We start from the raw sequence: 22,255 nt of genomic DNA on the forward strand, positions 1-22,255 counted from the left end.
TACAGTTATGGTCAAGGACAACGCCTATAATTTTCAGCGATGATTAGATAATAATTTTGGGATAAAGTGGACCGAAAACTTAATTTTTTGTGTGTTTTTTTCGAGTCGAACTATATGATGAAAGTCCAACATCACATCATAATCCACGGTAAAGAAAATCTGGACAAGTACACCCCTCGTCTTCTGAATATTAGAACTATTTGTTGACATCTAGTCGGTCAAGAGGGTGCGAATATCGCGAAATATAGCCAAAAGTTCAGAATATATAACAACAGAAAGTTAGATTTTCGTGGAAGTTGTGTAGGGTATCATATGGTCGGCCTCGTCCGACTATACTGCTCCGCTCACTGGTTTAAAAATAAGTTTTCAGGCCTCAAACATAGATCTTTAAAAATATTTTTCAAAGCTCTAAATATAGGCGTGGATTTTTTAAAAATATTTTTTGCTTAGCTGGCTTGTGACAGAGCTTTCGTTCCATAAGTCGAGCTTAAAAAAGATTTCCAGGCGCGTCGGTCAGTTTGCGCAGTGTTTTCCAATTTGAAAGACCATTTTCGGCAATGTTGTCTTCCACTTGGTCTTTCTATCTTATTCGTGGCCTTCCCCTTCTGCGTGAATAATCAGCTGGTTCGCAGCTCAATACGTCTAACAATTTCGATGTCCGAGAATAGTTTGTTCAAGTCATGGTTCATCCGACGGCGATATTCACCGTCAACGCAGATCGGCCCATAGATCTTTCGGAGAATTTTTCTCTTAGACACTCCAATCTGCTTGCGTAAGTATCCAAGCTTCAGATCCATATAACAGCACGGGTAGTATCAGCGTCTTGTAGAGTGTGAGTTTGGTCTGGCGGGAGGTGGCCTTGCTTCTAAACTGCTTACTTAGACCATAGTAACATCTGTTGGCCATCACAATCTTTCACCGAATTTCAAAACTGATGTCATTCGTTTTGTTTATGTCGGTACCAAGGTATATAAGGAACCTTTATCTACCTCGAAACTGTAGTTCTCAAGTTCCACAGTTGACCCAAGTCTACTGGACGTCTTGCGCCTTGATACCATCAGTTTGGTCTTCTCGACGTTTACTGCGAGACCCACTTTGACAGACTCCTTCTCAATTTGTTCAAAGGTGGCTGTTATCGCTCGCAATGTTCGACCCATTATATCGATGTCATCGGCGTAGGCGAGTAACATGTGTTTTTTGGTATACAGAGTGCCATTTCTGTTTACCTTTGCGTCTCGTATGACCTTTTCGAGCAGGATGTTAAAATGATCACACTACAAACTGTCACCATGTCTGAATCCTCGTTCGGTATTGAAGGACTTCGAGAATTTTTTTCCAACTTTAACTGCTGACCTTGTGCCACTTACAGTTATCCTGCATAGCCGTATTAATTTTGTAGGAATACCGAACATAGGCATGACTTTAAACACCTCTCAACGGATAGGGTTGTCGAATGCGGCTTTATAATCGACGAATAAGTGATATGTGTCGATGTGTTTTTCGTGGGTCTTTTCCAGGATTTGGCGAAAAGTGAAAATCTGGTCAATGGTGGATTTGCCAGGTCTGAAGCCGCATAGGTATGGTTCAATAATTTCATTGACCATTGGCTTCAATCGTTCACACAGCACACTGGATATCACTTATATGCGATGGGAAGAAGGCTAATTCCGTCTTTTCCAGGATTTGGCGCAGAGTGAAAATCTGGTCAAAGGTGGACTTGCCAGGTCTGAAGCTGCATTAGTATGGTCCAACAATGTCATTGACCATTGGCTTCAGTCGTTCACACAGCACACTGGATAGCACTTTATATGCGATGGGAAGATGGCTGATTCCTCTATAGTTGGCACATATAGTCTTGTCTGTTTTTTTTTTTTTTTTTTTTTTGTGCACGGGACACAGATGCTGAGGTTCCAAATCATTGCGCATGCATTCCTCTAGCCAAATTGTACTAATCAGCTGATCCATGCTCCTGACCAGCATTTGACCACCAGTCTTGAATAGTTCGGCTGGTAACCCATCGGCTCATTCTGCTTTATTGTTCATGAGCCGATTAATTGCTTTTGTGACATCAACTTGGCACACTCTATACAATCATCTCTTATTGGTTCTGGGGTATCTCCTTCACCGTCACTATTTGATACCAGTGGCTTTTCAAAATGATCCGCTGTCTGTATCTGTCAGCAGGTTTCCTTCTACATCTCTGCAGGAGGATGTGCCTGCACAATAGCCTTCGGTTTGGTGTTTTACTCGTTGGCAAAATTTCCAGACTTCATTCTGACACCTGTACATCGCGATTTGCTCACGCTCACGTTTTTCTTGTTCTTTCTTATTTTTTCTGAAAACACGTTTCTCCTCTCTCCTTTTCTCCCGATACTTCTCCATTACATTACATGTTGCTACTGTCTGCAGGATTGCCCTATACGCTGGGTTTTTCACATCAGTAGCATTACGACACTACTGATCGTACCATGGGTTTCTTGGGTGGTGGTTTTTGGTACCCAAGTGTTGCTTTTGCTGCAGTTTGTAGGGAATGGGCAATTTTTTGCCATTGTGCTTCTATATTATTATCGGGACAAGAAGTGTTTTCGTCAAGCAGGAGAGATAGTTTAGCCTTAGAAAAAATCTTTTAAGAAATCCACGCCTTGTCAAGTGTTTGATTTTTTTATTAAATATCCATCATTGAAAAAATATTTGTATCAATGTCCCACTGTGCTGCATTTTTTAATCCATAACAAAAAATATTTATATTTTTGTATTTTGGAATCTTAATTTATTATTCAAAATTATCAACGCTCTAATAAAAATATAAAACTACCATGTTTATCTTCATCTTCTTCGCAGTGGTCTCAAAACATTTCTCGAAAAATGTAAAACCGGAATACGTCGCTCGATATGCTTTCAAAATCCATGACCACCGTCCCACATAAATTTTGTTTGTCTAATGCAAAGACTGTTAGATGAATATTTGAAATTTTATTTTGAAATTAAATTTATGGAATTATAACCAAAAAAATTTATTTTGTGACGAAGCGATACAACGGAAAGGTTTCAAATAAAATTAATTGATCACAGTGGGATCTATGTAAAAATGTCAGTATATTTCTGTAGGGTATAAGTGTTTTAAAAATGAAATTATAAAAAAAAAAATTCCTTCATATTATGACGCATTGCCTCACAGATTTTGCATTCCCAGACAAATCTGTTTTTCAGCTAAAATTAAATTGGGAATTAAATAAAAAAATTTTCAAACCACGTTTTTATTTTCATAAATTGTATTATTATTGTTGTTGTTTAGCTCTCTGAAACAATGTTTTTCATATTTAAATATTTTCCCATACTAACAATAATTTCAAATGTCGGAAATGCTTTTCTAGGAAAATATTGAAAAACAAAAACTGTTTATAAACTATTTTTTAATTATGAGAAAAATATTGAGTAATTATTACAAAAAAAAAAAAAAAAAAAAAAACATTTTAGTTGTGGGAGCTGTGTTGGTGTTCCTCATCTCTTTGCCAGACTTGAATGTCTGTTTTCGATTTGCGGATTTGTTTTTAGTCACCCATAAAATTCCCTTATTTATAAATCTTAAAAAAAAATAATAATGAATTTCAAATCACTTGCAAACAAAATTATCAATAATGGAATTTAAAAAATTCGATTTGCAATGCGTTATTTTCTTGTTTGTCGTTAATAAATAACCTCTAATTAATTGGATCCGGGTGAATTGCTTTGGTATAACAATAAAAACAACAAAAAACGTAACCAGCCAAAACATTCCATACCATTTCATGGAATTTGATTTTGGGTTATTACACACACAAAAGAAAATCCACGCCTAAGGCAGTTTTGAGCTGGAAATAAATAAAATGAAAATAATACAACAATAATTTGTACCCGGTCCAGGCCGAACTTTTTCTATCCTCCACCGTGAAATGAAAAATTAATTTAAATTTTTTTTCCAAGGCCTACATAAGGCGTTGATTTTTTTTAATAATTTTTTTAAGCACCCATTAAAAGGGGTCTCCCGTATCATGACACAATGTTGATATTTTGGTTTGAATATGTTCTACCCACTGTGGAAGCCAATTACTAAATTACAGCTAATTCGGTTCAAAAACCGTGTTCAAACTCCCATAAATACTGAATAATGGAGGATAGTGCTATTTTTGCTGGGTGAATTAGATACCCAATGCGAATCCAAAGTACTAAGGGTTTACCCCCAATGTATGAACTAATATTGATACATTTTGTTAGGGATATTCTCTACCCAATGATAATCCAAAATATGAAAATTTGGTCGAAAATTGGGCCAATACCCCACCAAATAACGAAATATTGATTATTAGAACCCAAAATATGAAATTAAAAATTCGGTTGAAACAAATTTCCAAAATACCAAATCATTGAAGCGTTCCGTTACCAAAACGTGGATCGATGTATCCGATTTTAAACATTAGCAATGTATTTATCCAAGCTTATAGCTCTGTGATTATGTTAAAATGTTTCTTTTAAAAATCTATCTTCAGGTCGTCTATAGAAGACTGTCATTACACCAGATTAACTATAGGAGTCTCCCTGCTTTCTGCTGGTTCAAAACTACATTAAAAATACCCTCTTCCGCTCGTCTCAAAAAATACTTCTTCAAACACGCCTCGTCGAAAAAGAAGACTCCATTCAGCTCGCCTATAAATAATATCTTCGCCTGTCTAATACCCCCTCAGCTAGCCTATTATGAAACCTCCATATCCGTCTATGTTCCCCACAAATACTCTAGTCATGTCTTCTATACAGATTTCCTTCAGATCTTGTAAAAAGAATCCATGTTTGCCGATTAAACCCAGCTGTTCACATATTAGGCCTCCTCTTAGCTCATTTGTATAAAACTCCCTTTTTCAGATCAGGTCTCTTGATCAGGTCTATACAAGATTCCATGCAGCATTTCTGTAGACTTTGACTCTTCAGCTCGTCTATGGAAAACTCCCTTCAACTCTACTAAAAAAAAAAAACTTCCTCTAACTCGTATTTAAAAACTTTCTTCTGCTCTATAAAAATTCTCTTCAGCTCATCTACAGAAAACTCCTCCAGTTTGTCATCAATCTCATATATAACGGCGATCTTCAGTTCGTTTATAAATACCTTAAATTTTTTTGTCTAAATGCTGTTTTCATCAGATACATAAATACTCCTGCACTTTGTCTACAAAGTATAGCCTCAGCTTGTTTATAAATACTATCCTTAGGTTTTCTATTAACATTCCTTTCATCTGGTTTAAAAAAAGCTTTCTCTACCTGAAGTATAAAGACTGCCTTCAGTCTACGAAAAATACCTTCAATTAGTATATAATAAGATTAGCCCCAGCTAGTTTATAAATACTACTGTCAGCTTTTCTAGCAAGACTCATTCTATCTGGTCCACAAATATTTCCCTCATCAGGTCTAAAAAACTTCTCCGGCTTTTAGTCTATAAAGACTCCCTTTCAGCTCGTCTACAAAGTCTTATCGAAATATTCCAAACTCGTCAGCTCGTCTATGTAAGACTCCCTCCAACTCGTCTACAAAAACTTCCTCTAACTCGCCTATAAAAAGATACTCCAGCTCGTATATAAAGACTTTCTACAGCTCATTAACAGAGAAGCCCTTCGGTTCGTCAAAAAAGTTTTTCTTTTATAAAGACTCCCTACTGCACCCTCCTTCAATTTCTCTCTTGAAGTCTTATTGAAATTATTCTTTGTTAAAAAAATATATTGAAATTGTATGGAAATTTGTTTTTATTATTTAAAATGCAGTATTAGAATAGAAAATTATAGCCCGTCGAAGTGATTCATTAGTAAGTGGTTATATATAATTATTGTTTTTTTATAATAAAAATAAAAAAACTCAAACAACGCGTGCCAAAACCAAATACAGTGGCTAACAAACAGACATGCTACCCATACACAGATATACCTATGTTCGTATGTGATCAATAGTTCAGGTTTGAAGTTTTTTTCAGTTTTAATTTTACCTTATCGATCGATATATATTTATTTTAAGGCAAACGTTTATAACACACACTAAAAAATTTATTACAGTTCCAATATTATTATTTTTTTTATTATACAAAAGTGATCATTAGGGTACCAGGTTCTGATCAGGTTTGTTGGTGGCCCTTGTGCATTTACCCTTCATTCTTCTTTAAATACCTTTTTAAGGCAATAGTTGAATAAACTTTGTGAGTGTGTGTTTTCCCCCAAAAATATCTTGGAAACCTTCACAGTTTGCCGGTATTTTTTCTGTATTCAATATTTATTTTTAAATCTTCCCTTTTGTTACCGTTATTAACACACCAAACGATCAAATTGGGTCAACTTCCGCAAATTCGATACAAATTATAATTAGCACAATTGAGCCAAGCCGGCGGTGTCTGCTTGTAACTAATTACGATTGTTGTCGTAAATAAATTAATTAATTATTTATTTCTATATTTAATATTGTTTTCAAAACGAACAGAGAGAGATAGCGAGAGAAGGGAAAAGAGAGTTTGGAGCATGTTTTGATTATTAGATCACATGTGATTCCCCGCCCAACAAAAATTGGAAAATAATTACATTGATAATTTGAAAAAAAAAATTAATTGAAAAAATTGTTTACGTTTTATTATTTTAACCATCAGTTAATTATACCGCCTGCCTGAGTCAATAGGTAACCAGTGTACGCGCCAAACATTTATTTACGCAGAACAAAAGAAAACGTTTTTTTTCATTATTTATTTTAGAAAATGTTAACCCACTTCATTGTAGGTTAAATACCTTATATAGAACAGAAAATTTGCTGGGGTTCAATATTCTCTATAAAATGCAACCATGACAAGAGAATTGGGTGAATCTCCTATCGTTGCTGCTATGCAAATTACAGTTCTGTGCAAATATTTACACATGAAGTGGAATTCCATGCAAAACATCTGCTGCCAGCTCATATTAAGAAAAATTTTATTAATTTCGTCTATAAGTACGGTCATCAGCTTCAGCTTGAGAATTAAAGACTCACCCAAGCATCGAGACTTACTTACTGGTCTTTAAAAGCTAACGATCTTGAGGGGATCTTCTATAGACGAGCTGTCTATAGAAGATCCCCTCAAGATCTTTTGAAGAGAACTCCTTACAGCAAGTCTCTAGACAATCCATCCATCTTGTGTACAACAACGTCCATGCAGCTGGTTTACAAAAAAAAATCTTCAGCTGAGGTTTAAAAACTGCCTTCAGCCTATAAATATTCCCTCGAAATCGACTATAAGTCTCCTGTACAAAGACTCAATTAAGTCTCAAATCTGCACGCCAAATGAAGTCTCCCTTCCGCTCATCTATTGAAGACTCCTCTAAATTATCTATAGAAAATCTCTCGATCTGTTATAAAAAGACTCCTCCAACCTGGTCTACCAAAAAGAAAAACCCTTCAACATACCTATAGAAAACTATCCAACGGCCCAATAAAGGTCCCATCATCAGGTCCAAAAAGACACCCTGGTCTAAAAATATCTTCTCAAGCCGCTTATTAAGACTACCCTAAGCTCTTCGATTAAATTTTGTTTAATCTGGCCTATAAATACTCCTTCTGTCTGGTCTGGATCTGGGCTAAAAAACATTTTCCAGCCTTCAGTTTATAAAAACTCTCTTCAACTACTACAAAGACTCCCTTCAGCTCGTCTATAAAAGACTCCCTTCAGCTCGTCTATAAAAGACTCCCTTCAGCTCGTCTATAAAAGACTCCCTTCAGCTCGTCTATAAAAGACTCCCTTCAGCTCGTCTATAAAAGACTCCCTTCAGCTCGTCTATAAAAGACTCCCTTCAGCTCGTCTATAAAAGACGCCCTTCAGCTCGTCTATAAAAGACGCCCTTCAGCTCGTCTATAAAAGACGCCCTTCAGCTCGTCTATAAAAGACTCCCTTCAGCTCGTCTATAAAAGACTCCCTTCAGCTCGTCTATAAAAGACTCCCTTCAGCTCGTCTATAAAAGACTCCTGATGGGAGTCTTTATAGACGAGCTGAAGTCTATAAAGACTCCCATCAGCTCGTCTATAAAGACTCCCTTCAGCTCGTCTATAATGACTCCCATTAATGTGTCTAGAGCAAAATATCTTTCGCCTCTGTTTCCCCGGTTTTTTGGCTCCAAAATTTTCCTTTTTTTTTTTTGATATTGTTGTTGTATTTTTTTATTATTAAATATTACAAATATTTTTTTGCATTTAGGTGTTTAAATAATATTTGCAAACGTAATAATAAACCATTAGCAGATACAGACTCTTAAATAATTCGATTCTAATGATAAAAAAAACAACAACACCAGCAAAAAATAGCAAATTTGTGCCAGACACACAAATCATTGATCCATGACGAATGTGATTTTATTTTTTTTAATTCTAAATAGAATTTAGAAAAGGCAACAAAACAGATTTCAATTATTTCGAAGACAAACAAAAAACGAACGACTGAACAAAATTCCCATCTACGAAATTTAATTTCAGACATGTAGCCGCACAAAAAATGGGACGTTTGAATTCTTAAATAACGGTTTTTGAAAATATCGCACGTCCGATAATTACACGCCTGTCCATTTTGTTATTAGACAGCCTGACAGACACCACCCGCCTCTAAAACGGTAGCCAGATACCTACTGACACCACCTTACCCCAACCACGAGCGAGAGCAAATAAAGCCGTCTGTCGTTAACGCGTCGTCTTACGTCCAACATGAATTCGCATTTTTTGTTTTGAATTTTTGTGATTTCATTGTTGCGGGATAATTACCTGAAAGTCTGTTTTTTTTTGTGAAAGAGTTTTGATTGTGAGTCGTTTTTTTATTTTATAAGTTTATTTTTTTTGTAATTGTTTTTGTTGTGTTTGCTTAACTAAATTCGGCAAATAGTAACTTGGCGAATATTTTGGATTTTTTTGTAGCTGCTACTGTCTATTTAAAATATTGCCAATTAACTGCAATGAATATTAAATAATTGAGAGAATGTCGGAATAAGAATAATTATTCAAGTCGGTTGGGATTTTAAAGTTCGTTTCATTGAATTTAAAGAACTGAATTCACCGTGACGTATTGTATTCCCTTCAGAAGACTTACTTCAGACTCCCTCGTATATAAGAACTCGTCTATAAAATACTCCCTTCTATAAAAGACTCCCTTCAGATCTTCTATAAAATACTCCCTTCAGATCTTCTATAAAAGACTCCCTTCAGCTCGCCTATAAAAGACTCCCTTCAGCTCGCCTATAAAAGACTCCCTTCAGCTCGTCTATAAAAAAGACTCCCTTCAGCTCGTCTATAAAAAAGACTCCCTTCAGCTCGTCTATAAAAAATACTCCCTTCAGCTCGTCTATAAAAAAGACTCCCTTCAGCTCGTCTATAAAAAAGACTCCCTTCAGCTCGTCTATAAAAAAGACTCCCTTCAGCTCGTCTATAAAAGACTCCCTTCAGCTCGTCTATAAAATACTCCCGTCAGCACGTCTATAAAAGACTCCTTTCAGCTCGTCTTCAGACTCCCTCGTATATAAGAACTCGTCTATAAAATACTCCCTTCTATAAAAGACTCCCTTCAGATCTTCTATAAAATACTCCCTTCAGATCTTCTATAAAAGACTCCCTTCAGCTCGCCTATAAAAGACTCCCTTCAGCTCGCCTATAAAAGACTCCCTTCAGCTCGTCTATAAAAAAGACTCCCTTCAGCTCGTCTATAAAAAAGACTCCCTTCAGCTCGTCTATAAAAAAGACTCCCTTCAGCTCGTCTATAAAAAAGACTCCCTTCAGCTCGTCTATAAAAGACTCCCTTCAGCTCGTCTATAAAATACTCCCGTCAGCACGTCTATAAAAGACTCCTTTCAGCTCGTCTATAAAAGACTGCCTTCAGCTCGTCTATAAAAGACTCCCTTCAGCTCGTCTATAAAAGACTCCCTTCAGCTCGTCTGTAAAAGACTCCCTTCAGCTCGTCTATAAAAGACTCCCTTCAGCTCGTCTATAAAAGACTCCCTTCCGCTCGTCTATGAAAGACTCCCTTCCGCTCGTCTATGAAAGACTCCCTTCCGCTCGTCTATGAAAGACTCCCTTCAGCTCGTCTATGAAAGACTCCCTTTAGCTCGTCTATGAAAAACTCCATTCAGCTCCTTTCTAAATGATTCAGCTGAAGTATAAAATATTCCTCTATCTGGTCTATAAACCCTTACTCCATTTGGCCTATAGAAGACTCCCTGCAGCTCATCTAAAAAATACTCCCTTTTCACTTTTCCCACGAGTTATTTCGAAAACAATCAAAAAATCCACCGTGGTACAATAAACTTCACCCATTCAGCTGTTCGGAATTTTCAACGCTGAAAAGTTTAAGTAAATATCACACAGACAGTAGTCGTATGGAATTTGCATTAATGAAATAATTTAGCTTCCCCTCCGAATATTATAAAACAAAAATGTGTGTTTTTGTTTTCAATACAAGTTGAATGAAACATTTGGTATTTCATTATATGAACCGATGAATTAATAATCCAAATAGCAAACAATAAAAAATGTCATTATACTCAATATAAACATAATTGAATACAAATCGTCGTCATAGACGATGGGTGGAAGTAAGTGGATATTTTATAGAAATTCAGCTGTCCAAAAACCACCATATATTCACATAAATTTTGACATTTCCTTAACAATGTTTGTTCGATAATCATAAAACATGTCAAACATAGTTTTAAAATTTGCAATTTAGCACATCTTAAAGTAAGACGTGTTGCGAATAAATTTTTATTGGATTTTAAATACTTAGATAAGCGTACGAGTATTCTATTGGAGAATATTATTAATATTGAAACTCCAGTTTGACTTTTGAATATTTCGATAATCGGAATAGTGAAAATGAATACACCAATTGGATTTAAAGATCGGCTGGAGGAAAACGAACTGAAGAGACTCTGTAATTGGATAAGGGCTTCGGCTGAAGTGAGTCTTTAATAGAGGTAGTTTCGCTGAAAGTCACCTGGCGGTCAGTCTTTGTAGGCCAGATGAGGAAAGTATTTATACGCCTGCTGGAAGAGGTCTTTACAAGCCAGTTGGAATGAGTATCTATAGCCCAACTGTAGAGAGTCTTTAACCTGCCAAATTTCTTTATATACCTGCTAAAAGGAGTATTTATAATCCACATGGATGGAGTCTTTATAGAACAGCTGAAGACGGCCTTTATAAAAGCCCTTGATAAGAAAACAACAACCTACATTCGGTTGCTATATAATAATTCGAATTTTATTGTAAAACATTTTTCCTTAAGAACAACTTAAACTTAGCCAAATCGCAAACATTGAACTCTTAGTTCTAATAATAGAATTTGATATATGGAGAGTTTCTCCTCTTGGGAATATAGAGCTTCCAAAAAGCATCGCCATTGTACTCGATTAGTTCTGGGTAATATCGTAAATTATTGTTTTTTTTTTTAATCCAGCTATGTATATCATTGATATGCTGTAGAGTATCCTAGGTACTAAGACTGCCATCTACCGTTGCCTAGAAAAAATTCCTCTCTGAATTTTGTACAATGGTTGGAGTCTTTGCTTATTTGGTGTTGCAATTTTTCTCCGGGTGGCGGTATCCCTTGTCATACCTATATTGTGTTATTCTAATGCGTGGAGAATCAAGGGACTGCGGCTTAATTTTATCTGGAGGAAGAGGGAGGTATCTATAGACCGATAGAAGTCTTAATAGCCTTTCCATGTATCCACATAAATTGAATCTTTATAGATCAACTGGTTAGAGTTTTTATAGTCCCTGTGAGGAAAAGAACCAACGTTACGCTTTGGTTACTATTTTGATTCGGATTTTTATTATAAAACTGTTTTCCTTAAGAACTAATTAAACTGATCTTCCTTAGCATGACCGCAAACACACAATACTTTTATCATTGAACTCGTTGTAGTAGTAATAGAATTTGATCTATGGAGAGTTGGTGTCCTTGCTTGTTATAAAATATGTTTACTTAAGAACTGCTTAAATCAATCATACTTTGGAGACCACCTTTTTTAGACATGCTGAAGACAGGCTTCTATGAACGAGTTGACCCAACTTTTTTTTCTCGAAGTGCGGGAATAAAAAGAAGTCTGCAGATACCAAGTCAGTGCTGATCTATCACATTACTCCACGTATGGGAGCTCCCATTATCATGGTATACAATGAACCATCTTCTCTTGTTCGTTTTTGAATTCTCTTACAGACTTCAGAACAAATTGTGGTGTAATATTTATAATTGACCCGGCTATACGTAGCTCAAGCGGAACAGTCGCCAAATCTCTCTCTTTTGATCGCGTTATTTCTACGCAACGATAGATGGCAGGACAGGCTATAACAGAATAATCGTCTATTTAGGTGGAATACAAATGGTGGTAATTACTTGGCTTGCCTTCAAAGGCGATCGATTGGTGTTTAGTTTCGATATGATGTGATGCCATTTCAAATGAAATTTTCCGCAAAAGGAACGATCGGTTCTAGGACCGGTTCTTTCCTTAATCTACTTAATTTTTAGGCTCTTAACGCACGGCATCGATGTTCAGGGACTCAACAGGCGTTTTTTGGCGACTTTCTGAAATGTAGCCTTCATTAAATCAGTTTTTCACTGTACGATGGGGCTTCGCCGCCAGAAAAATATATAGTTCTACTGATAGATAAATTGTAAAGCCTATTTCTGGACGGGCGCAATGGAGTTTTTAAAAACGTGCAAAAGAAACTCATCTTTAGGCAAGCTAAAAATCTTCTACATTATCTTGTGAAATTATTATTACAGATACCTCGTGTCTATTTTATTTAACCTTAACCTCAAGATTTTAAAACCAAGATATCACCTCGGTTGGTATTTGAGTTTATTTTTGTAACGTGCGCACTGCTAACCACGGTATTCCCCGCAAAAAATGCGATAACACAAAGAAGACAAATAATAGCATGATGTAATTTTTAATTAGACAATTTTTGCAATTAGATGTTTAATTGTTTGTAAATAAATAATACTTTTTATTAAAGAATTCGTATCGGAGAAATATAATCTTAGAAAATCATTTTATTTTTGGAGCCTAGGGTTTTCTTAAGTAATCACCATTTACTCGATCTTTATTCCATCTAACTAGATGATTGGTCTGTTGTAGCCTGTCCTGCCATCTATCGTGGTCTAGAAACAACGTCTCCTTAAATTGTGTGTGTTGGTTGGGGTCCTGGCTTATTTGGTATTGTTATTTTCTTTATAGTGGCGATATCTCTTCTTTATAAATAAAACTTCTTAATTAGATATCGAATCGAAGAAATAAAATCTTAGAAAACTATTTTCATTGTTTTTTTTTTTAACACAGGCCTTTTACTAAGCATGTCCTACCATCTATCGTTGCCTAGAAATAACGTCTTCTTAAATTTTTGTGGTGGTTAGAGTCTTATTTAATGTTGTTATTTTCCTCGTAGTGGCGCTATCTCCTGCTATTATGAGTACTATTTTGTATTATCCTTATGAACCGATGTTGATGCCGCGTGGATGGTTAATAAAATGCCAGGAGGTTTAAGATCACTTCCTTTGAATGAGGAGATGTAAGCCTTATTTTTGCCTTCTTAGAAAATAATTTTTCTCACGTTACTCCTCTTGTTATTACTCGATTGGTCCTGGTATTAATTTCGTTAATTATTTTTTATTATCTAAGTAGATGATTTGATTTGCTGTAGTCTGTCCTAAATTATCTTGAATTATATGACGTGGTTTAGGTCCTTGTTTATTTAGTGTTTAACATTATACTCTAGGTGGCGCTATCCCCTGCAAATTCTATTTTGTATTATCCTCATGTGATGCCATCTATCGTTTCCTAGAAATAACTTCTTCATGTAGAGTTGGGGACATTAATTAGTTAGTGTTTGCAAATTTCCTCTCGGCGGCGCTATCCTTTTTTGAGTGTTTCCGAATATGTTGATGTCACACATTTAATTTTTAGAATTTCAGCTGCGTATGATCGACCTAAGGTTTCATTTTTAAAGACATTTTCATTTTGAAAATCATTATTGAATATTATTAAGTATTATGAGGCATCTTTATGATATGCATTTATATCGTTCCCATATCTTATCTAAACACATGCCTTTTTAAATTTAAGTACATCCCATCAAATCTGATCGATCGATCTCAACTTGATTAGCTACAAAGCTACAGTATTATTTTTACGCTTGAATTATTGTTATTATCATTTTTTTGCTTTTCAATTTTCATTTTACATTTCACAAACAAAACAATTTTCTACACACACTCACCTCACCTTAAACAAAATATATTTTATTCAGCAAAAGGGGTATTAGAGGTGTTGGACGGAGGTTGTGGGCTTATTATCTAAGTCGGTATTGTGTATGAAACAAGCAAAAACTCATGAGATTGTGCGATTTTTCTCAACAAAACATTAACAAAAATTTATTTCCAAATTGAAAAAACATTTGTGTTAATCAGGGATCTCTCATCGAAGTTAACAAATGTTTAAAGAAAATGTGGTAAATATCGTAACCCTCAATACTTCGTGGAATTTGTTGTTGATAAATGTAGAAGTTATTTATTTATTTTTATTGTATTTTTACAGTATTTTTTGACAGTATTTTTTGACAGTATTTTTTAATAATGTTTTTTGGTAGAATTAATAAACCTTGATGAATCCTGTTTCGTTTCTGGGTTAAGTTCACCTGTCGTATAAAACTAAAAAAATATGCATGTTTTTTAATGTCTAAAGCCTCACCCATTTAATCGGAAGCAATATAACGGCAGTAGTTGAGTGATGCCCTAAGTGCTGCGGATGTTTTTTTGTGTACGTGTTATCTTTAGGAGAATATAATTTTTTTTATTCATACAATAAGATGGGTCACACATTATGACTTAAAAAATTGTATAAACTGTAAATTATAAAAATTATAAATTAAATAAAAAATCTTAAATCATAAGAAATTTAAGTTATAAAAATAACAAATTAGCTTACTCGACTAGTAAGCTAATTTGCTGTGGTTTGTCCTAGATAATGAGGGCTGTCGCAATGTATAGTTGCTAAGAAACAACGCCTATATGAATTTTGTGCGGTGGTTGAGGCCCTTAATTATTTAGTGTTGCCATATTCCTTAGGGTGGTGTTATCTCCTATCGTTTCTATTTTGTGTTATCCCCACATGGCGATGCCACGAGTTTGGTTTCTAGAACATCAGAATGCATTTCATCTGAAAGAGGGAATATAAAACTTTTGTATGCCATCTTAGAAAATAATTTATTTTTCCTGTTACTCCTCTGGGGAACATAGGACTTTTATAAAAAACATCCCCATATCCCCGTTAATTATTATTTTCTTATCACAACTAAGTAGATGATTGGCCTCGTTAGCATGTCTTAGGAGATAGGTCTGCCATCTACCGCTGTCTAGAAACAACGCCTCTTTGAATTTTGTGTATTGGTTGGGGTCCTTGCTAATTTTGTGTTTGTCATATTTCTCGGGGTGACGTTATCTCATGTCATTCCTATTATGTATAATCCTCATGTGTTAATGCCCCAAGGTTAGTTTCTAGGAGATTAGGGTGCTTCATATACATTTCATTATGATGCCTTCTTAGAATTTGTTCTTAACTTATTCCACTGTCCTAAGTGATAGGGCTGTCATCTGCCGTTTCCTAGAAACAACGCCTTCTTTAATTATTAAGTATTGTTTGACATTTTTTTAGTATGACATATCTTTTTTATTCCAGCTAAGTACATGATTGGTCTGTTGTATCCTATCCCATGTAATGTCTGCTGCCACCCTCTATCGTTGCCTAGAAACAACGTCTCTTTGAATTTTGTGCAGTGGTTGGAGTCCTTGCTTATTAGGTGTTGCCATTTTCCTCTGCTGTCAATTCCATTTTGTGTTATCCTCATGTGGGTCGTACTTTTTCTATTCGCCTCCGCCATCAGGTTATTTAGTATTTATTATTCAAGATGGGCTTCAGATTTTGAAAAATCACTGAAGTTTTAAAGTCCTCATTTAGTTAGGAGAATGTGAAAAATTTCAGCTCTAGGAGAAGTACTTTAAATAAGAATCTTTAAAGGCTTTCTATGTGCTGAAGAAGTCTTCCATAGATCGACTAATGCAGAGATCTTCCATATATCTTCGTATAAATTTTACACAGATAGAAGTCCTTTAAAGTGGTCTTATAAAGATAGATGACATTTGAAAAAGCCTTCCATAGGTCGATAAAGAACTATTTGCGAGGTGCTCTAATGTTTCAGTCGTTTGAGGACATTTAAATCAATTTTCTTTGGATAAAAATGCATTTAAGTTGTCTTCAATAAATACAATAATTTTCATAAAAAAATCTTCTACAAAGGGTCCTCTATAGGTATATAACCTATATGAAGAGATATTTAATAGTTGAAAAACACATTTGAGGTGTCTTCTATATGTCGTCTATGGACAAAATATGTTTTTAATAGATCTTCAACAGATATAATTTCTTATAATTTTGAAAATGCCACTTTTGGATTGTCTTCTACATGTCTTCTTTGGGCAGAATATCTGTCAAAAAAACTTGTGCAGAAAAAAGACTTCTTTAAATAGTTCTTCTGTTAACAGAAGACTATAGAAATTGACATTTATAGGTAGAAGGATCTCCTGTAGATAAAAGCCTGGAAAGAGGGTTAATATAGATAGAGACCACCTTTGTAGAAGCCATCTATAAATCGATAAAGGAATTTTGGTGAAGTACTCTATATATCTTAATATAAATGAAACTATAAAAGAAGTCTATAGTGGTAGAAGGCTCCTATGTGATTATTTTGCAGATCCATTCTATAGATCGATAAAGAACTTTTCGTGAAGTACTATACAGTCCTTATACTAAAGGACTTTTAAAGGTAAATTTCATAGGCTTCGAAGTGATTTTCCATTGAATGGTTTTTAAAAACAAAATCTTCTTCAGGAGATATTCCATAGACATAAAATATTTGAAGATGTATTATGTCCCAAAAAATTGTTATGATATATTTTAAATGGACATTCTATGGACAAAAGATTTTTCAAGTAGCCTTCTATAAATAGAAGCACTTTAGTCTTCTACCAGAGGTATTCTATGAAGATACATTTAACAGTTTAAAGGTCATTTGAAAATACCTCTTTTGAGGGTATTCTACATGTTGTCTATGGACACAATATGTTTTTTAATCGGTCTTTTATAAATATAATATCTTTCAATCTTCTGCAAAAATTCATCTATTGACAGAACACATATTAAGTGGTCGACCATAGACAAAAAATGCCTCCTTTAGAATATATTTTATATGTCTTATATGGACAAAATATCGAACATATCTCAACTGTAGAAAAATAAATTGTCTTCTTTTTAAACTTCCCCTCCTAAAAAGACATACAACAATGAAAGTAATACCGAATATCGTATCCGAGGTCGGAACACATTTAATGTTGAGTATCTTTTCTGTCCAGATTTCTACAAATGTTGTGCCCTTGGCTGATAACTCGAGAATATTTTTAATTTATAATTTTAATAGGATAAGGAATAAAGTCGATGTAAACCCAAAGGAGATAGGACCCGAGTAAAAATCTGTTAGAAATCCGAGACCGAATAAGCTAATTAACATTTCAGCAATACCACACATTAAACACAGGAGTGAAGGTTTTGGCAACAGGAATATTTTTTCAACTGCCAAAGAACATCTAAACCAAAACCTCATCCTCTCATTTTTATATATTGTTAATATTCAAAATCTAGATTTTCAATATTTTCCATTAGGCGCCCTTTTATTCGAAAGCCTCTTTTTATTCAACCTTATCTCCGACTCTGTCCCCTCCCTAAGTTGTAAATCTATTCAGACACTTTGAAGAAGAAAAGGTAACTAAATCTTTTATATGGACTATCTAATTGCTACAGCGTAACTAATGTTTCGAGCGACTCATCCCCTTTATTAAGAAGCGGCTTTAATCTCTTCGAAAAAAATAGAAGAGGAGATTTAGTACCTGCTGCATTTCCATTGCATTTAAAAGAACTTGTTGGATGAGGTCGCAATCACAGCAAATTTCAAAACAAGATTTAGGGTTCTATTGTTTTCACTCACGTTAGGGTCAGGTACCTGTTCTGACAACACCAACGCACACAGCTGCAGCTCATCTGGACATTAGAAATTAGAAAAAAATCGAAATGGTTTTTGGAAAATCAATTTAGATTTTAGTTACGAATAGACCTTCGAACGTAAAAGCGGAGAGGACTATTGGATCCTCTTGAAAGAAATTTGGAAAACAAATTTTTGTTTTTAAATAAAAATTGGAAATGATGAATTGTTGTGCCCAGAGTAATGGTATATTAATTTGAAATACTTTTTATGGTCTGTATCAATTTTTATTAAAATTTCTCTCTTATCTTATTTTCCAGTGACGGATGATGGCAAAAAGATCATACCACCCACCAAACCAATGTCATGCGCAAAATCTTGGCTGCAAGAGCAAACGCGAAAAACATTCAAAAAGAAGATTTTACACAAACGAATACCCATCTTAAGGTGGCTGCCCAAATATAATAGCGAGGATGCGGTTGGCGATTTAGTGGCTGGCATAACAGTTGGCTTAACTGTTATACCACAAGCCTTGGCATACTCCGGTATAGCCGGTTTGCCAGCAGCGGTAAGTTGAAGATTACAAATATTGAAAAAAAAAATACAATGGAACATGATTGAAAATAAAAAATCAAATTCCAATGTATTGATTTAAAAATACTTTATAATAATGTTCCCCCCTTTTCTTTCCAGTACGGTCTCTATGGTTCCTTTTTGGGTTGTTTCGTTTACATATTCCTGGGCAGTTGTAAAGATGTTCCCGTTGGCCCCTCAGCCATTGTGGCGTTGTTAACATTTCAAGTCGCCCAAGGCTCATGGCAAAAATCTGTCCTTTTGTGTTTAATGTGTGGCATTGTTGAAATGTTAATGGGCCTTTTTGGTCTTGGATTTCTAATAGATTTTGTCTCCGGGCCTGTATCCTCTGGTTTTACATCGGCTGTATCGTTAATCATTTTAACATCGCAGGTGAAAAATATCCTCGGTATATCAGCCAAAGGTACAACATTTGTAGAAATCTGGACAGAAATAATACATAACATTAAGGATGTTCGGGCTTCGGATACGATATTGGGCATTACCTGTATTGTTGTGCTGCTTATTATGAGGGTAAGTTTGAAGAGCATTTTTTTTCTTCTGTATAAAAGATAAGATATTATGGATGCTAAAAAGGTAGTAGTGTTGGAAAAATATTCCGTTTTATAAAGGAAATTTTTTAAAAGTATTTGTAGGAGAACTCTTGAAAAGTCTTAAAAACCTCCCAAAAGCAAGAATTTTGAAAATTCATTTAGAAGACCACTACAAAGGTTGTTTTGCCAATAGAAGAACGAAAACACTTCTATTTATAGTAGAACTCTTGAATGATCTTGTGCCTATGGACGATACACATTTATTTATTTCCTAAAGGAGGCATTTTTAGAGAAAAAAATTAACAGAAGACCATTTCAAGGGCTTTGTGTTAAAGACCTCCCCTCGAGAATTAAAAGAAATTTCAGATTTTATTTATTTCCCAAAAGAGGCATTTTGAGTGAAAAAATTAACAGAAGACCACTTCCAAGACTAGTGTTAATAGAAGACCTTCCCTCGATAATTAAAAAAAATCAGAATTCATAATTTCTTCTTCAGAAATATACTTTCGGTAGATAAAATGCAGAAAATTTCTCCAGAAGATAAATTCAAAGATAGAAGACCCTTTGTAGACTATTGAAATTATTTCTATTTATAATACAAAAGAAAATTGTTTGCCACTTGACAATATGTGAAAGCGGAATATCCTTTATCGACCTGTGGAAATCTTTTTTTAAATGTCATCCACACTTTTAAAGGTCTTCTTTTCTTCTATATAAAAAGATTTATTCAGAGGTCTGCAGAAGACCCTTTCAAATGCAATATTTTTTTATTTTTAAATGAATGGACCTAGTCAGAGACAATTCGAAAAACAATGTATCATAAGAAGAACTTCTAATAATTTTATTAATGTATGGGATATCTCTTCTTCGACAGATAAAGGACTTTTCAAAGGTCATTTTAAAGGTCCGTTTGTTTCAAAATGTGCCTTATTTACAATTTGCAATGCTTATAGAGTAGGAAACGTATCTTCAAACAAATTCACCATAATTTCATATTTTGAATTTTATTGGTGGAAAATCTTCCTTACTTACTTAGCTGACTTATAACAGAACGGCTGTTCCATAAGCCGAGCTTAAAAACATTTCCAAGCGCCTCTATCTTGAGCGCACCTCATCCAATTCGAAAGACCATTTCCGAGATGTTGTATTCTACTTGAAGGGCTCTGATAGGTCCTTTCCTACTTTAACTGCTGACCTTGTTATCACGCACGCTGGATAGCAATTTATATGCGATGGGTAGGAGATTTATTCCTCTACTGTTGGCACATATCGTCTTGTCTTCTTTTTTGTGCACGGGACACATGATGCTGAGGTTCCAATCATTGGGCATGCATTCCTCTAGCCAAATTGTACAAATGAGCTGATTTATTCCTACTCTGACCTCATCTGGGCTAGGTGAAATATACTCTATACCGTCAACTCTTATTGGTTCTGGGGTATCTTCTGTCACCAGGTTTCCTTCTTCAACTCAACATGAAGATGTTCCTGCACCCAAAACCTCGGTTTGGTGTTTTACTCGTTGGTTCCGGACTTCATTCTGACTCCTGTACATCTCGATTTGCTCACGCTCATGGTTTTCTTGTTCTGTCTTCTTTTTTATGAAAATACGTTTCTCCTCTCTCTTCCTTTCTCCAGATAATATTCTATTGCATTACGTGTTGCCATTGGCTTCTTGAAAATCTTCCTACGAAATCATATTTATATGGGTATAGGTCCACTAATGATTTTATATACATTTTAGAACCAAGTTGTCTGCAATTGGATATTTTGGATTTTCATTGGATTGATAATCTTCCTATCAAAAATAATCGATAGAAGTCCACTATTAGGTATAGCCCCTATATATCTAACGTAACCTGTTCGATTTTCGGTGTATATCCGAATTGAATGTAATTTAATATATAAATTTCGCATTGTATTATAAATCTTCTAAACCTTTAGGTATAGACCTCACTTAGATTTTGTGATTTTATATTTTGGATTCTGATTGGGTAGCAAATCTCCCTGCCAAAAATAATCATATAGGTTCACCCTTAGATCTAGCTCTCGTATAAATATACCTTCTGATTTTCGGATGTTATTTTGGCAATTAGGCTTCCAGTTGTAAATCAATCTTCTCTACGAAAAATCATAAATTTTGGCACAGTTTTAGTTTTAACCCTCTTAACCATAACTACATCCCTAATTAAGAGTATTTTGAGATTTTTTTGATAAAAAAAAAATCCAGCAGCACCCTCTTCATTAAAGGTTAGGGTACACAGAAGATTATATATTCAATTTCAGAAGCGCCATCTATGTACACAGATGAAAAATTTGAACTAACATGCTATTGAATACCCCTAGAAAGTTCTACAAATGCATATAATTTTGATTCTATTAACGCTATCTCATGGTTTTATAATTGACGTGCATATAGGACTAACAAAAAATTATATAAAACTCAATTCTAGCAGCACCGCCATCTATATGTCAGATGGGTGACTTTTTAATTCACCTGTTATTAAAAACATCCTTTGGAAATCTTACCTATATTATTATTTTGACTACTTTACAATATCATTTTAATACTCATAATTTTTCTTTTCATTTTTCCCTTTACAGCTCTTACCATCCTGTAAAATTGGCCCCAAAGAGCCGCACTTACGCACCAAGGCACAAAATGTGATTAACAAAATAATTTGGATTGTTGGTACATCACGCAATGCTATTTTGGTTATCGTATGTTGTATTATGGGTGTCCTACTGCACACGTATAACGAGGGAACACCTTTCAAAGTTATTGGTTATATACCACAAGGTCTGCCTAGTTTCGCGCTGCCACCTACCCACCTCAGTGTCAATGAAACTCTAAGTGGAAAAGAGGAGTCATTTGTTGATATGATGCGCAGCATGGGTTCGGGATTAATTGTGATACCATTGATATCGTTGATGGAAAATATTGCCATTTGCAAGGCTTTTGGTGAGTTTTGGGAAGAAGAATGAGATTTGTTGAAATTTGTACTTATTTGTTTCATTATTGTTTTATAGCTAATGGCA

General features: G+C 34.8%; 1 protein-coding gene across 1 annotated transcript; it reads left to right on the forward strand.

Moving 5' to 3' along the window:
• Nucleotides 1-18,393: 18,393 nt before the first annotated feature.
• Nucleotides 18,394-22,201, forward strand: LOC133322461 (sodium-independent sulfate anion transporter-like; the record flags this gene model as incomplete). The annotated part of the gene is made up of 3 exons (XM_061531457.1): nucleotides 18,394-18,660; nucleotides 18,786-19,199; nucleotides 21,821-22,201. Coding segments are annotated over 3 exons (1,062 nt in total), but the record flags the coding sequence as incomplete, so codon positions are not given.
• Nucleotides 22,202-22,255: the final 54 nt, after the last annotated feature.

Source organism: Musca vetustissima, unplaced genomic scaffold, assembly GCF_032173495.1.
Source record: "Musca vetustissima isolate MV318-11 ecotype Yass unplaced genomic scaffold, APGP_CSIRO_Mvet_v1 utg226123, whole genome shotgun sequence".
Lineage (NCBI taxonomy): Eukaryota > Metazoa > Arthropoda > Insecta > Diptera > Muscidae > Musca > Musca vetustissima.